This window comes from Coregonus lavaretus (assembly GCF_964263955.1).
Source record: "Coregonus lavaretus genome assembly, contig: HAP1_SCAFFOLD_1889, whole genome shotgun sequence".
NCBI classification, from domain to species: domain Eukaryota; kingdom Metazoa; phylum Chordata; class Actinopteri; order Salmoniformes; family Salmonidae; genus Coregonus; species Coregonus lavaretus.
In genome coordinates this window covers 10,753-27,116 of record NW_028158337.1, presented here as the reverse complement: position 1 = coordinate 27,116, position 16,364 = coordinate 10,753, and the positions used below count along the sequence as shown (strand labels likewise).

Here is a 16,364-nt window from a genome sequence, read left to right as displayed (position 1 = left end):
TAAAGCCCTATGGTGGTCTCTCTCTCTCCACTACTAAAGCCCTATGGTGATCTCTCTCTCCACTAATAAATCCCTATGGTGGTCTCTCTCTCCACTACTAAAGCCCTACGGTGGTCTCTCTCTCCACTACTAAAGCCCTATGGTGTTCTCTCTCTCCACTACTAAAGCCCTATGGTGGTCTCTCTCTCTCCACTACTAAAGCCCTATGGTGGTCCTCTCTCCACTACTAAAGCCCTATGGTGGTCTCTCTCTCCACTACTAAAGCCCTATGGTTGTCTCTCTCTCCACTAATAAAGCCCAATGGTGGTCTCTCTCTCCACTACTAAAACCCCATGGTGGTCTCTCTCTCCACTTCTAAAGCCCTATGTTGGTCTCTCTCTCCACTACTAAAGCCCTATGGTGGTCTCTCTCTCTCCACTACTAAAACCCTATGGTGGTCTCTGTCTCCACTACTAAAGCCCTATGGTGGTCTCTCTCTCCACCACTAAAGCCCTATGGTGGTCTCTCTCTCCACTACTAAAGCCCTATGGCGGTCTCTCTCTCCACTACTAAAGCCCTATGGTGGTCTCTCTCTCTCCACTACTAAAGCCCTATGGTGATCTCTCTCTCCACTACTAAAGCCCTATGGCGGTCTCTCTCCACTACTGAAGCCCTATGGTGGTCTCTGTCTCCACAACTAAAGCCCTATGGTGGTCCTCTCTCCACTTCTAAAGTCCTATGGTGGTCTCTGTCTCCACTACTAAAGCTCTATGGTGGTCTCTCTTTCTCCACTACTAAAGCCCTATGGTGGTCTCTGTCTCCACTACTAAAGCCCTATGGTGGTCTCTCTCTCCACTACTAAAGCCCTATGGTGGTCTCTCTTTCCACTACTAAAGCCCTATGGTGGTATCTCTCTCTCTCCACTAGTAAAGCCCTATGGTGGTCTCTGTCTCCACTACTAAAGCCCTATGGTGGTCTCTCTCTCTCCACTACTAAAGCCCTATGGTGGTCTCTCTCTCCACTACTAAAGCCCTATGGTGGTCTCTGTCTCCACTACTAAAGCCCTATGGTGGTCTCTCTCTCCACTACTAAAGCCATATGGTGATCTCTCTCTCCACTACTAAAGCCCTATGGTGGTCTCTCTCTCCACTACTAAAGCCCTATGGTGGTCCTGTCTCCACTACTAAAGCCCTATGGTGGTCTCTCTCTCCACTACTGAAGCCCTATGGTGGTCTCTCTCTCCACTACTAAAGCCCTATCGTGGTGTTCTCTCCACTACTAAAGCCCTATGGTGGTCTCTGTCTCCAATACTAAAGCTCTATGGTGGTCTCTCTCTCTCCACTACTAAAGCCCTATGGTGGTCTCTGTCTCCACTACTAAAGCCCTATGGTGGTCTCTCTCTCCACTACTAAAGCCCTATGGTGGTCTCTCTTTCCACTACTAAAGCCCTATGGTGGTATCTCTCTCTCTCCACTAGTAAAGCCCTATGGTGGTCTCTGTCTCCACTACTAAAGCCCTATGGTGGTCTCTCTCTCTCCACTACTAAAGCCCTATGGTGGTCTCTCTCTCCACTACTAAAGCCCTATGGTGGTCTCTGTCTCCACTACTAAAGCCCTATGGTGGTCTCTCTCTCCACTACTAAAGCCCTATGGTGATCTCTCTCTCCACTAATAAAGCCCTATGTTGGTCTCTCTCTCCACTACTAAAGCCTTATGGTGGTCTCTTTTTCCACTAATAAAGCCCTATGGTGGTCTCTCTCTCTCCACTACTAAAGCCCTATGGTGGTCTCTCTCCCCACTACTAAAGCCCTATGGTGGTTTCTCTCCCCACTACTAAAGCCCTATGGTGGTCCTCTCTCCACTACTAAAGCCCTATGGTGTTCCTCGCTCCACTAATAAAGCTCTATGGTGCTCCTCTTTCCACTACTGAAGCCCTATGTTGGTCCTCTCTCCACTACTAAAGCCCTATGGTGGCCCTCTCTCCACTACTAAAGCCCTATGGTGGTATCTCTCTCTCTCCACTACTAAAGCCCTACGGTGGTCTCTCTCTCCACTACTGAAGCCCTATGGTGATCTCTCTCTCCACTAATAAAGCCCAATGGTGGTCTCTCTCTCTCCACTACTAAAGCCCTATGGTGGTCTCTCTCTCCACTACTAAAGCCCTATGGTGGTCTCTCTCTCCACTACTAAAGCCCTATGGTGGTCTCTCTCTCCACTACTAAAGCCCTATGGTGGTCTCTGTCTCCACTACTAAAGCCCTATGGTGGTCTCTCTCTCCACTACTAAAGCCCTATGGTGATCTCTCTCTCCACTAATAAAGCCCTATGTTGGTCTCTCTCTCCACTACTAAAGCCTTATGGTGGTCTCTTTTTCCACTAATAAAGCCCTATGGTGGTCTCTCTCTCTCCACTACTAAAGCCCTATGGTGGTCTCTCTCTCCACTACTGAAGTCATATGGTGGTCCTCTCTCCACTACTAAAGCCCTATGGTGGTCTCTCTCGCCACTACTAAAGACCTCTGGTGGTCTCTCTATCTCCACTACTAAAGCCCTATGGTGATCTCTCTCTCCACTACTAAAGCCCTATGGTGGTCTCTCTCTCTCCACTACTAAAGACCTCTGGTGGTCTCTCTCTCTCCACTACTAAAGCCCTATGGTGGTCACTCTCTCCACTACTAAAGCCCTATGGTGGTCTCTCTCTCCACTACTGAAGCCCTATGGTGGTTTCTCTCCCCACTACTAAAGCCCTATGGTGGTCCTCTCTCCACTACTAAAGCCCTATGGTGTTCCTCGCTCCACTAATAAAGCTCTATGGTGCTCCTCTTTCCACTACTGAAGGCCTCTGTTGGTCCTCTCTCCACTACTAAAGCCCTATGGTGGCCCTCTCTCCACTACTAAAGCCCTATGGTGGTATCTCTCTCTCTCCACTACTAAAGCCCTACGGTGGTCTCTCTCTCCACTACTGAAGCCCTATGGTGATCTCTCTCTCCACTAATAAAGCCCAATGGTGGTCTCTCTCTCTCCACTACTAAAGCCCTATGGTGGTCTCTCTCTCCACTACTAAAGCCCTATGGTGGTCTCTCTCTCCACTACTAAAGCCCTATGGTGGTCTCTCTCTCCACTACTAAAGCCCTACGGTGGTCTCTCTCTCCACTACTGAAGCCCTATTGTGGTTTCTCTCTCCACTACTAAAGCCCTATGGTGGTCTCTCTCTCCACTACTGAAGCCCTATGGTGGTCTCTCTCTCCACTACTAAAGCCCTATCGTGGTCCTCTCTCCACTACTAAAGCCCTATTGTGGTTTCTCTCTCCACTACTAAAGCCCTATGGTGGTCTCTCTCTCCACTACTAAAGCCCTATGGTGGTCTCTCTCCACTACTAAAGCCCTATGGCGGTCTCTCTCTACTACTGAAGCCCTATGGTGGTCTCTGTCTCCACTACTAAAGCCCTATGGTGGTCTCTATCTCCACTACTAAAGCCCTATGGTGGTCTCTCTCTCTCCACTACTAAAGCCCTATGGTGGTCTCTCTCTCCACTACTAAAGCCCTATGGTGGTCTCTCTCCACTACTGAAGCCCCATGGTGGTCTCTGTCTCCACAACTAAAGCCCTATGGTGGTCTCTCTCTCCACTACTAAAGCCCTATGGTGGTTTCTCTCTCCACTACTAAAGCCCTATGGTGGTCTCTCTTTCCACTACTAAAGCCCTATGGTGGACTCTCTCTTCACTACTAAAGCCCTACGGTGGTCTCTCTCTCCACTACTAAAGCCCTATGGTGGTTTCTCTCTCCACTACTAAAGCCCTATGGTGGTCTCTCTTTCCACTACTAAAGCCCTATGGTGGTCTCTCTCTCCACTACTAAAGCCCTATGGTGGTCTCTCTCTCTCCACTACTAAAGCCCTATGGTGATCTCTCTCTCCACTAATAAATCCCTATGGTGGTCTCTCTCTCCACTACTAAAGCCCTACGGTGGTCTCTCTCTCCACTACTAAAGCCCTATGGTGTTCTCTCTCTCCACTACTAAAGCCCTATGGTGGTCTCTCTCTCTCCACTACTAAAGCCCTATGGTGGTCCTCTCTCCACTACTAAAGCCCTATGGTGGTCTCTCTCTCCACTACTAAAGCCCTATGGTTGTCTCTCTCTCCACTAATAAAGCCCAATGGTGGTCTCTCTCTCCACTACTAAAACCCCATGGTGGTCTCTCTCTCCACTTCTAAAGCCCTATGTTGGTCTCTCTCTCCACTACTAAAGCCCTATGGTGGTCTCTCTCTCTCCACTACTAAAACCCTATGGTGGTCTCTGTCTCCACTACTAAAGCCCTATGGTGGTCTCTCTCTCCACCACTAAAGCCCTATGGTGGTCTCTCTCTCCACTACTAAAGCCCTATGGCGGTCTCTCTCTCCACTACTAAAGCCCTATGGTGGTCTCTCTCTCTCCACTACTAAAGCCCTATGGTGATCTCTCTCTCCACTACTAAAGCCCTATGGCGGTCTCTCTCCACTACTGAAGCCCTATGGTGGTCTCTGTCTCCACAACTAAAGCCCTATGGTGGTCCTCTCTCCACTTCTAAAGTCCTATGGTGGTCTCTGTCTCCACTACTAAAGCTCTATGGTGGTCTCTCTTTCTCCACTACTAAAGCCCTATGGTGGTCTCTGTCTCCACTACTAAAGCCCTATGGTGGTCTCTCTCTCCACTACTAAAGCCCTATGGTGGTCTCTCTTTCCACTACTAAAGCCCTATGGTGGTATCTCTCTCTCTCCACTAGTAAAGCCCTATGGTGGTCTCTGTCTCCACTACTAAAGCCCTATGGTGGTCTCTCTCTCTCCACTACTAAAGCCCTATGGTGGTCTCTCTCTCCACTACTAAAGCCCTATGGTGGTCTCTGTCTCCACTACTAAAGCCCTATGGTGGTCTCTCTCTCCACTACTAAAGCCATATGGTGATCTCTCTCTCCACTACTAAAGCCCTATGGTGGTCTCTCTCTCCACTACTAAAGCCCTATGGTGGTCCTGTCTCCACTACTAAAGCCCTATGGTGGTCTCTCTCTCCACTACTGAAGCCCTATGGTGGTCTCTCTCTCCACTACTAAAGCCCTATCGTGGTGTTCTCTCCACTACTAAAGCCCTATGGTGGTCTCTGTCTCCAATACTAAAGCTCTATGGTGGTCTCTCTCTCTCCACTACTAAAGCCCTATGGTGGTCTCTGTCTCCACTACTAAAGCCCTATGGTGGTCTCTCTCTCCACTACTAAAGCCCTATGGTGGTCTCTCTTTCCACTACTAAAGCCCTATGGTGGTATCTCTCTCTCTCCACTAGTAAAGCCCTATGGTGGTCTCTGTCTCCACTACTAAAGCCCTATGGTGGTCTCTCTCTCTCCACTACTAAAGCCCTATGGTGGTCTCTCTCTCCACTACTAAAGCCCTATGGTGGTCTCTGTCTCCACTACTAAAGCCCTATGGTGGTCTCTCTCTCCACTACTAAAGCCCTATGGTGATCTCTCTCTCCACTAATAAAGCCCTATGTTGGTCTCTCTCTCCACTACTAAAGCCTTATGGTGGTCTCTTTTTCCACTAATAAAGCCCTATGGTGGTCTCTCTCTCTCCACTACTAAAGCCCTATGGTGGTCTCTCTCCCCACTACTAAAGCCCTATGGTGGTTTCTCTCCCCACTACTAAAGCCCTATGGTGGTCCTCTCTCCACTACTAAAGCCCTATGGTGTTCCTCGCTCCACTAATAAAGCTCTATGGTGCTCCTCTTTCCACTACTGAAGCCCTATGTTGGTCCTCTCTCCACTACTAAAGCCCTATGGTGGCCCTCTCTCCACTACTAAAGCCCTATGGTGGTATCTCTCTCTCTCCACTACTAAAGCCCTACGGTGGTCTCTCTCTCCACTACTGAAGCCCTATGGTGATCTCTCTCTCCACTAATAAAGCCCAATGGTGGTCTCTCTCTCTCCACTACTAAAGCCCTATGGTGGTCTCTCTCTCCACTACTAAAGCCCTATGGTGGTCTCTCTCTCCACTACTAAAGCCCTATGGTGGTCTCTCTCTCCACTACTAAAGCCCTACGGTGGTCTCTCTCTCCACTACTGAAGCCCTATTGTGGTTTCTCTCTCCACTACTAAAGCCCTATGGTGGTCTCTCTCTCCACTACTAAAGCCCTATGGTGGTCTCTCTCTCCACTACTAAAGCCCTACGGTGGTCTCTCTCTCCACTACTGAAGCCCTATTGTGGTTTCTCTCTCCACTACTAAAGCCCTATGGTGGTCCTCTCTCCACTACTGAAGCTCTATGGTGGACTCTCTCTCTCTCCACTACTAAAGCCCTATGGTGGTCTCTCTCTCCTCTACTAAAGCCCTATGGTGGTCTCTGTCTTCACTACTAAAGCCCTATGGTGGTCCTCTCTCCACTACTAAAGCCCTATGGTGGTTTCTCTCCCCACTACTGAAGTCATATGGTGGTCCTCTCTCCACTACTAAAGCCCTATGGTGGTCTCTCTCTCCACTACTAAAGACCTCTGGTGGTCTCTCTATCTCCACTACTAAAGCCCTATGGTGATCTCTCTCTCCACTACTAAAGCCCTATGGTGGTCTCTCTCTCTCCACTACTAAAGACCTCTGGTGGTCTCTCTCTCTCCACTACTAAAGCCCTATGGTGGTCTCTCTCTCCACTACTAAAGCCCTATGGTGGTCTTCTCTCCACTACTGAAGTCATATGGTGGTCCTCTCTCCACTACTAAAGCCCTATGGTGGTCTCTCTCTCTCTCCACTACTAAAGCCCTATGGTGTTCTCTCTCTCTTGACTACTAAAGCCCTATGGCGATCTCTCTCTCCACTACTAAAGCCCAATGGTGGTCTCTCTCTCCACTACTAAAGCCCTATGGTGGTCCTCTCTCCATTTCTAAAGTCCTATGGTGGTCTCTCTCTCCACTACTAAAGCCCTATGGTGGTCCTCTCTCCACTACTAAAGCCCTATGGTGGTCTCTCTCTCTCCACTACTGAAGCCCTATGGTGGTCTCTCTCTCTACTACTAAAGCCCTACGGTGGTCTCTCTCTCCACTACTAAATGCCTATGGTGGTCTCTCTCTCCACTACTAAAGCCCTATGGTGGTCACTCTCTCCACTACTAAAGCCCTATGGTGGTCTCTCTCTCCACTACTGAAGCCCTATGGTGGTTTCTCTCCCCACTACTAAAGCCCTATGGTGGTCCTCTCTCCACTACTAAAGCCCTATGGTGTTCCTCGCTCCACTAATAAAGCTCTATGGTGCTCCTCTTTCCACTACTGAAGCCCTATGTTGGTCCTCTCTCCACTACTAAAGCCCTATGGTGGTCCTCTCTCTACTACTAAAGCCCTATTGTGGTATCTCTCTCTCTCCACTACTAAAGCCCTACGGTGGTCTCTCTCTCCACTACTGAAGCCCTATGGTGATCTCTCTCTCCACTAATAAAGCCCAATGGTGGTCTCTCTCTCTCCACTACTAAAGCCCTATGGTGGTCTCTCTCTCCACTACTAAAGCCCTATGGTGGTCTCTCTCTCCACTACTAAAGCCCTATGGTGGTCTCTCTCTCCACTACTAAAGCCCTATGGTGGTCTCTCTCTCCACTACTAAAGCCCTATGGTGGTCTCTCTCTCCACTACTAAAGCCCTACGGTGGTTTCTCTCTCCACTACTAAAGCCCTATGGTGGTCTCTCTCTCCACTACTAAAGCCCTATGGTGGTCTCTCTCTCCACTACTAAAGCTCTATGGTGGTCTCTCTCTCTCTCCACTACTAAAGCCCTATGGTGGTCTCTCTCTCCACTACTAAAGCCCTATGGTGGTCTCTGTCTTCACTACTAAAGCCCTATGGTGGTCCTCTCTCCACTACTAAAGCCCTATGGTGGTTTCTCTCCCCACTACTAAAGACCTATGGTGGTCTCTCTCTCCACTACTAAAGCCCTATGGTGGTTTCTCTCTCCACTACTAAAGCCCTATGGTGGTCTCTCTCTCCACTACTAAAGCCCTATGGTGGTCTCTCTCTCCACTATTAAAGCCCTATGATGGTCTCTCTCTCTCCACTACTAAAGCCCTATGGTGGTCTCTCCCTCCACTACTAAAGCCCTATGGTGGTCTCTCTCTCCACTATTAAAGCCCTATGGTGGTCTCTCTCTCTCTCCACTACTAAAGCCCTTTGGTGGTCTCTCTCTCCACTACTGAAGCCCTATGGTGGTCTCTCTCTCCACTACTAAAGCCCTATAGTGGTCCTCTCTCCACTACTAAAGCCCTATAGTGGTCCTCTCTCCACTACTAAAGCCCTATGGTGGTCTCTCTCTCCACTACTAAAGCTCTATGGTGGTCTCTCTCTCTCTCCACTACTAAAGCCCTATAGTGGTCCTCTCTCCACTACTAAAGCCCTATGGTGGTCTCTCTCTCTCCACTACTAAAGCCCTAGCTGAGATCACTAATGGATTTTGTCAACTCAGGGCCTCAAAATAGAGGATTGTGTTTTATGCTAAGGTACAGATCAATTTCTGGTTTAGGCTAACACAGAGTAGATTAAATGGAATTTGATGGAGTGTTTGAAAAAGGCTGTTGGCCATTTTAACCCATTTAACACAGTGACATTATCTGTGATGAAACGACTGCTCATTAGTGTAGCGCTGTGTGTAGTGCCAGGAGTAACGAACTTACCTTTACATTTAGATCCAGGATCATCCTTAAATAACATAAAATCCAACTTTATCCATTAAGTGTGTGCAAAACGGATCAGTGTCTTGGAGCTATATTCATCCTACTCTACATTTTAGTCATTTAGCAGACGCTCTTATCCAGAGCAACTTACAGTTAGTGAGTGCATACATTTTCATACTGGTCCCCCGTGGGAATCGAACCCACAACCCTGGTGTTGCAAACGCCATGCTCTACCAACTGAGCTACATCCCTGCCGGCCATTCCCTCCCCTACCGTGCATACATTTTCATACTGGTCCCCTGTGGGAATCGAACCCACAACCCTGGTGTTGCAAACGCCATGCTCTACCAACTGAGCTACATCCCTGTCTGCCATTCCCTCCCCTACCCTGGACTAATCGTGCGCCGCCCCATGGGTCTCCCGGTCGCGGCCGGCTACGACAGAGCCTGGATTCGAACCAGGATCTCTAGTGGCACAGCTAGCGCTGCGATGCAGTGCCTTAGACCAATGCGCCACTCGGGAGGTCTGTGTGTGGCAAGCCCCCTGAATGGTGCTAGTGAAAAGCTGTCATCCCTGTTGCCAACTACCGCTGAGCAGCACTACATCTCACCACGTTGAGTATGTGCTAGGTTCATTATCATGCTGAGAACATCTGGCTCTCCACTGGTTTTCCTCTCCAGGGTTGGGTTCATTTAGGGACCTCCCCAGCCAGAGGCCTTTGGTGGTATATTTCTACCCAGCCAATGCAGCCCCGACTCGGCCAAGGCATCCCCGTCTCCAGCTTTCTCTGGCCAAGGTATCCCCGTCTCAAGCTTTCTCTGGCCAACGCAACCTCTTCTCAAGCTTTCTCTGGCCAACGCAACCTCTTCTCAAGCTTTCTCTGGCCAACGCAACCTCTTCTCAAGCTTTCTCTGGCCAACGCAACCTCTTCTCAAGCTTTCTCTGGCCAACGCAACCTCTTCTCAAGCTTTCTCTGGCCAACGCAACCTCTTCTCAAGCTTTCTCTGGCCAACGCAACCTCTTCTCTAGCTTTCTCTGGCCAATGCAACCTCTTCTCAAGCTTTCTCTGGCCAAGGCAACCTCTTCTCTAGCTTTCTCTGGCCAATGCAACCTCTTCTCAAGCTTTCTCTGGCCAATGCAACCTCTTCTCTAGCTTTCTCTGGCCAACGCAACCTCTTCTCAAGCTTTCTCTGGCCAACGCAACCTCTTCTCAAGCTTTCTCTGGCCAACGCAACCTCTTCTCAAGCTTTCTCTGGCCAACGCAACCTCTTCTCAAGCTTTCTCTGGCCAACGCAACCTCTTCTCAAGCTTTCTCTGGCCAACGCAACCTCTTCTCAAGCTTTCTCTGGCCAACGCAACCTCTTCTCAAGCTTTCTCTGGCCAATGCAACCTCTTCTCAAGCTTTCTCTGGCCAGTGAAACCTCTTCTCCAGCCTTCTCCATACAAGGCAACCGCTTATCCATATGCAACCCTTGCTCTGGAGCAGTCCGGGAACCCAATTACTCTAACTTCTTCCATCCATCCAACCAAAGAAGGCACCCAACCCTTCCCCCAGTGTTCCCAGGCCAAGGCAGCATCTTCTCCATAGCCAAAAGACACATAGCCATTCCCCTTCTCCCATCTGTCCCTGTAGCCAAGGCTGTCTCACACCCCTTAGCCTATTCATTCCCAGCCAAGGTATCCCCATCTCTATGCATGACTTCTCCATAGCCAAGGTAGCCCCATCTCTATGCATGACTTCTCCATAGCCAAGGTAGCCCCATCTCTATGCATTACTTCTCCATAGCCAAGGTAGCCCCATCTCTATGCATTACTTCTCTATAGCCAAGGTAGCCCCATCTCTATGCATGACTTCTCCATAGCCAAGGTAGCCCCATCTCTATGCATGACTTCTCCATAGCCAAGGTAGCCCCATCTCTATGCATGACTTCTCCATAGCCAAGGTATCCCCATCTCTATGCATGACTTCTCCATAGCCAAGGTAGCCCCATCTCTAGGACTTCCCTACAGCCAAAGCTATATCTATAGCTTCCTGTTGTAGCCAACGTAACACTTAACCCCATCTCTCAATGATCACTCCCTATAGCCAGAACAGTTTAATCCCATCTGTAAATCACTTCCTTAGCTAGCCAAATCAGTTCGCCCTCCCGTTCTTCCACAGCCCACTCCCAAGCCTCCTCTCCTAGCCTCCCCCCCTAGCCAGAGCTGCCCGTCCCCAGCCAACACCCCCTTTTCTCCAGCAACATCCGCCCACGCTCCAGCCCCATGTAGTGTGGTTCCTGTATGGAACACTTGAAAGAGGAGGTGCACTATAAAGGGAATTGGGTACTATTTCGGAAGTAACAGAGATCCCTCATTGAGCCACCACAGACAGTGTAACCTTCAGTATGAGAGAAGTCACAAAGGTCATATAACTCACATTAGAGTCCTGTACTAACAAGACAGAATGACAGGAGGAGAGGAACAGAGAAGGAGGAGGAGAGAAAGGAGGAGGAGGAGGAGGAGGAGGAGGAGGAGGAGAGGAAGACAGAGTCCTGCTCCACTTTCCCTAGTCAAATCAATCAAATCAAATGTTATTTGTCACATGCGCTGAATAAAACAGGCTTTACTTACTTACTTACGAGCCGTTTTCCAACAGAGTTACAAAGTAAGAACAAATTGCACCAAAAAAAAAGGAAATGACAACACAATAAAATAACAAGAACGAGACTATATACAAGGAGTACCGGTACCGAGTCACTGTGCAGGGGTACCAGGTAGTAATGAGACTATATACAAGGAGTACCGGTACCAAGTCACTGTGCAGGGGTACCAGGTAGTAATGAGACTATATACAAGGAGTACCAGTACCGAGTCACTGTGCAGGGGTACCAGGTAGTAATGAGACTATATACAAGGAGTACCGGTACCAAGTCACTGTGCAGGGGTACCGGGTAGTAATGAGACTATATACAAGGAGTACCGGTACCAAGTCACTGTGCAGGGGTACCAGGTAGTAATGAGACTATATAAAAGGAGTACCGGTACCGAGTCACTGTGCAGGGGTACCAGGTAGTAATGAGACTATATACAAGGAGTACCGGTACCGAGTCACTGTGCAGGGGTACGAGCTAGTTGAGGTAATGGAGGTAAAATGCACATGTAAGTAGGGGTAAAAGTGAATAGGCAATCTGGATTGATAATAAACAAAGTAGCAGCAGTGTATGCGAAGAGTGTGAAAGAGTGTGTGTGTGTGCGTGTGGCGTCAATATGCATGTGTGTGTGTGTGTGTGATTGTGTGTGTTGGAGTGTCAGTGTAGTATGTGTGGGTAGAGCCCAGTGAGTGTACATGGAGCCAGTGCAAAACAGAAAAATGTGCATTGACCCAAATAAAAAGGGTCAATGCAAATAGGGAAGTAGGAAAGGGCCTTCCCCAAACTGTTGCCACAAAGTTGGAAGCACAGAATCGTCTAGAATGTCATTGTATGCTGTAGCGTTAAGATTTCCCTTCACTGGAGCTAAGGGGCCTAGCCCGAACCATGAAAAACAGCCCCAGACCATTATTCCTCCTTCACCAAACTTTACAGTTGGCACTATGCATTCAGGCAGGTAGCGTTCTCCTGGCATACGCCAAACCCAGATTAGTCCGTCGGACTGCCAGATGGTGAAGCGTGATTCATCACTCCACAGAACGCATTTATTACATTTACATTGTAGCCATTTAGCAGACGCTCTTATCCAGAGCCACTTACAGTTAGTGAGTGCATGGACTTTTCATACTGGCCCCCCGTGGGAAACAAACCCACAACCCTGGCGTTGCAAGCGTACCAACTGAGCTACAGGGGACCTTCACTATTATTATTATTATTGTATTATTCTACAATATAGAAAATAGTAAAAATAAAGAAAAAACCTTTGAGTGAGTAGGTGTGTCCAAACTTTTGACTGGTAGTGTATACTTCCATTAATAGATAATCCTGTTCTAGACTGATATATAGCCCTGTATATAGATGTCCTAGCCTACCTCTTTCAGGTAATAAATTCAATGCACTATTAGCCTTATATTTAGCTAATTAATGATGGGTTATGCATAATGAGCTTCTAACGTATAGCCTCGGTCTCTTGCGCAATACACAAGCACCTGCGCTCCGCAAGCCGCTCCTTAGCTCTTGGAGTCCCATGCAGGAAAAGCTAGACTAGAATAGTTTGCTGGACATACATTTGTTCTTGCATTTCTTATACCAATAGACTATTCGAAGAGGGACTCAAGCTTTTTTTGCTGAATGTTAAATACAGCAGCCAATAGAACTCACGGGTAGTTTGAAAGAAGAGCGAACGCGCGATGGCGGTAGGCTATAGCAGTTATTCAGACCCCATAACTATTCAATCCTCGTGAAAGGAAGTGAAAGCCTTCTACATCTAATTCTAGTCCTGTACTATTTAAGGATGTCATTAGAATGATGGAGATAAGGACAACGAAGCTTATTTAATTTAACAGTTGAAAGTGAGGAAGGAATGAAGCAACAACAGAGAGAGAGGAGGTAGGCTAATAACATTGGGGGAAATATTATGAAAGGCATTCTGTGGGGAGAACAAGTATTTGATACACTGCCGATTTTGCAGGTTTTCCTACTTACAAAGCATGTAGAGGTCTGTAATTTTTATCATAGGTACACTTCAACTGCGAGAGACGGAATCTAAAACAAAAAAACAGAAAATCACATTGTATGATTTTTAAGTAATTCATTTGCATTTTATTGCATGACATAAGTATTTCATCACCTTCCAAACAGTAAGAATTCCGGCTCTCACAGACCTGTTAGTTTCGGTGTGCACATCACTGACAACCTGAAATGGTCCCTTCACACAAACAGTGTGCAACAGGGCCTCATCAACCTCAGGAGGCTGAAGAAATTCAGCTTGGCCCCCAAGACCCTCACAAACTTCTACAGATGCACGATTGAGAGCATCCTGTCAAGCTGTATCACCGCCTGGTACGACAATTTCACAGTCCGCAACCGCAGGGCTCTCCAGAGGGTGGTGCGGACAGCCCAACGCATCACCAGGGCACACTGCCTGCCCTCCAGAACATCTACAGCACCCTTAAGTCACAGGAAGGCCAAGAAGATCATCAAGGACCTCAGCCAACCCGAGCCACGGCCTGTTCACCCCTTTACCATCTAGAAGGCGGAGACAGTACAGGTGTATCAAAGCTGGGACCGAGAGACTGAGAATCAGCTTCTATTTCCAGCCCATCAGACTGTTAAACAGTCACCACTAGCCGGCATCCGCCCAGTACCCTGCTCTGAACTTTAGTCACTGTTCTGACCGGCTATCACCCGGTACTCTACCCTGCACCTTAGAGACTGCTGCCCTATGTACATGGAGTCATGGAACATTGGTCACTTTAATAATGTTTACATACTGTTTCACTCACTTTATATGTATATACTGTATTCTAGTCATGGCTCATCCTGCTTGGTTTAACTGCACTGTTGGAGCTAGAAACACAAGCATTTAGCTGCACCTACGATAACATCTGCAAATCTGTGTACGTGACCAATACACTTTGATTTGATTTGAACCGGCTTTATCTGGGGTCTGGAAAAACGGGCGCTATGTGCTGACAGTTCTGGTCCGTTCCCTCTCCCAGTCTCCATGCCCAGGGTTTCAGTGGTACTGCTGGACGCACCAGTAGTCTGACCCAGCCCGGGACCCAGTTCAGCACCAAGGACCGAGACAACGACCGCTGCTCCTGCAAGTGTTCCCAGATGGCTTCTGGAGGTACAGGCTCTGAGCTGTGATTCCTATTTCCTCCCCCTCAATTTCTTTCTCTCTTTTCTTATCCTTCCCTCATCCTACTTAATATGATTTCTATTTATTTACTTTCCTCTCACTTTATTTTCACCACCTTCTTTTTCCATCCTCTGTCTTTTCCCCCTTTCACCCATTATTTCATCCTATTGTAAAGTTGTTCATAAACCTACATGAAATCACTTTGTATGACCTTTGGACCACACAACCTCCTTTTTCCTCACTAGGTCGGTGGTTTGAGGCGTGTGGTCCCTCTGCCCTCTCTATTCCTGACCCCTGACCTCTCCCCTCTCCACTAGGTTGGTGGTTTGAGGCGTGTGGTCCCTCTGCCCTCTCTCTTCCTGACCCCTGACCTCTCCCCTCTCCACTAGGTCGGTGGTTTGAGGCGTGTGGTCCCTCTGCCCTCTCTATTCCTGACCCCTGACCTCTCCCCTCTCCACTAGGTTGGTGGTTTGAGGCGTGTGGTCCCTCTGCCCTCTCTCTTCCTGACCCCTGACCTCTCCCCTCTCCACTAGGTTGGTGGTTTGAGGCGTGTGGTCCCTCTGCCCTCTCTCTTCCTGACCCCTGACCTCTCCCCTCTCCACTAGGTCGGTGGTTTGAGGCGTGTGGTCCCTCTGCCCTCTCTATTCCTGACCCCTGACCTCTCCCCTCTCCACTAGGTCGGTGGTTTGAGGCGTGTGGTCCCTCTGCCCTCTCTCTTCCTGACCCCTGATCTCTAACCCCTGACCTCTCCCCTCTCCACTAGGTTGGTGGTTTGAGGCGTGTGGTCCCTCTGCCCTCTCTCTTCCTGACCCCTGACCTCTCCCCTCTCCACTAGGTCGGTGGTTTGAGGCGTGTGGTCCCTCTGCCCTCTCTCTTCCTGACCCCTGACCTCTCCCCTCTCCACTAGGTCGGTGGTTTGAGGCGTGTGGTCCCTCTGCCCTCTCTCTTCCTGACCCCTGATCTCTAACCCCTGACCTCTACCCTCTCCACTAGGTTGGTGGTTTGAGGCGTGTGGTCCCTCCAACCTGAACGGTATCTACTACGCTGGCGTCTCCAACGTGGTCCGCTACAACGGCATCAAGTGGTACTACTGGAAAGGCCCCAGCCTCATGGCTACCATGACTACCATGATGGTTCGACCCGCAGGCTTCTGAGGGATAACGGCTGCGATGGCTGATGATGTCAGCGGGAAGCGACCGATGACATCAGTATGACTGACTAAATTACTGACTGATGAGCAATTCCCGAATAATGAAGTTTGACAGATATTTGGAATACAATATTTGAGTGGAGATTTTTAGAAATGTTTGATTGATGGACATATTCGAGCAGAGCAGGGTTTTTTGTCTCCAAAACTGTATTCCGTTTTAGATTTTTTTTTTTATTCCCACTGAAATGGCTTACAACATAAACACGTGTTTTATAATGTAATTGTACATTACAGCGCCTCCAGAAAGTATTCATACCCCTTGACTTATTCCACATTTTGTTGTGTTTCAGCCTGAATTCAAAATGGATGAAATAGATTTTTTTCTCACCCATCTACACACAATACCCCATAATGACAAAGTGAAAACATGTTTTTAGAAATTGTACCCCCCCCCCCCCAAAAGAAATGTATATACACTACCAGTCAAACGTTTGGACACACCAACTCATTCAAGGGTTTTTCTTTATTTTTACTATTTTCTACATTGTAGAATTATAGTGAAGACATCAAAACTATGAAATAACACATATGGAATCATGCTGTAACCCGAAAAGAGTTAAACAAATGAAAATATATTTTATATTTCAGATTCTTCAAATAGCCATCATTTGCCTTGATGACAGCTTTGCACACTTTTGGCATTCTCTCAACCAGCTTCATGGGGTAGTCACCTGGAATACATTTCAATTAACAGGCGTGCCTTGTTAAAAGTTCATTTGTGGAATTTCTTTCCTTCTTAA

The 16,364-nt window shown here is 48.3% G+C and overlaps 1 protein-coding gene across 1 annotated transcript in view; it reads left to right on the top strand.

Annotated features, from left to right (window-relative positions):
- angpt2b (angiopoietin 2b) overlaps positions 1 to 15,742 on the top strand; it is a gene marked incomplete at its 5' end in the record, with an annotated part of 81,786 nt that extends 66,044 nt beyond the window's left edge. The window contains 2 exons of the mRNA XM_084198320.1: positions 14,272 to 14,402; positions 15,408 to 15,742. Of these exons, the coding sequence (XP_084054446.1) occupies positions 14,272 to 14,402; positions 15,408 to 15,568 (292 nt within the window). The 3' untranslated portion in view covers positions 15,569 to 15,742. The remainder of the gene's footprint in view (positions 1 to 14,271; positions 14,403 to 15,407) is intronic.
- Between the last annotated feature and the right edge of the window lie 622 nt (positions 15,743 to 16,364).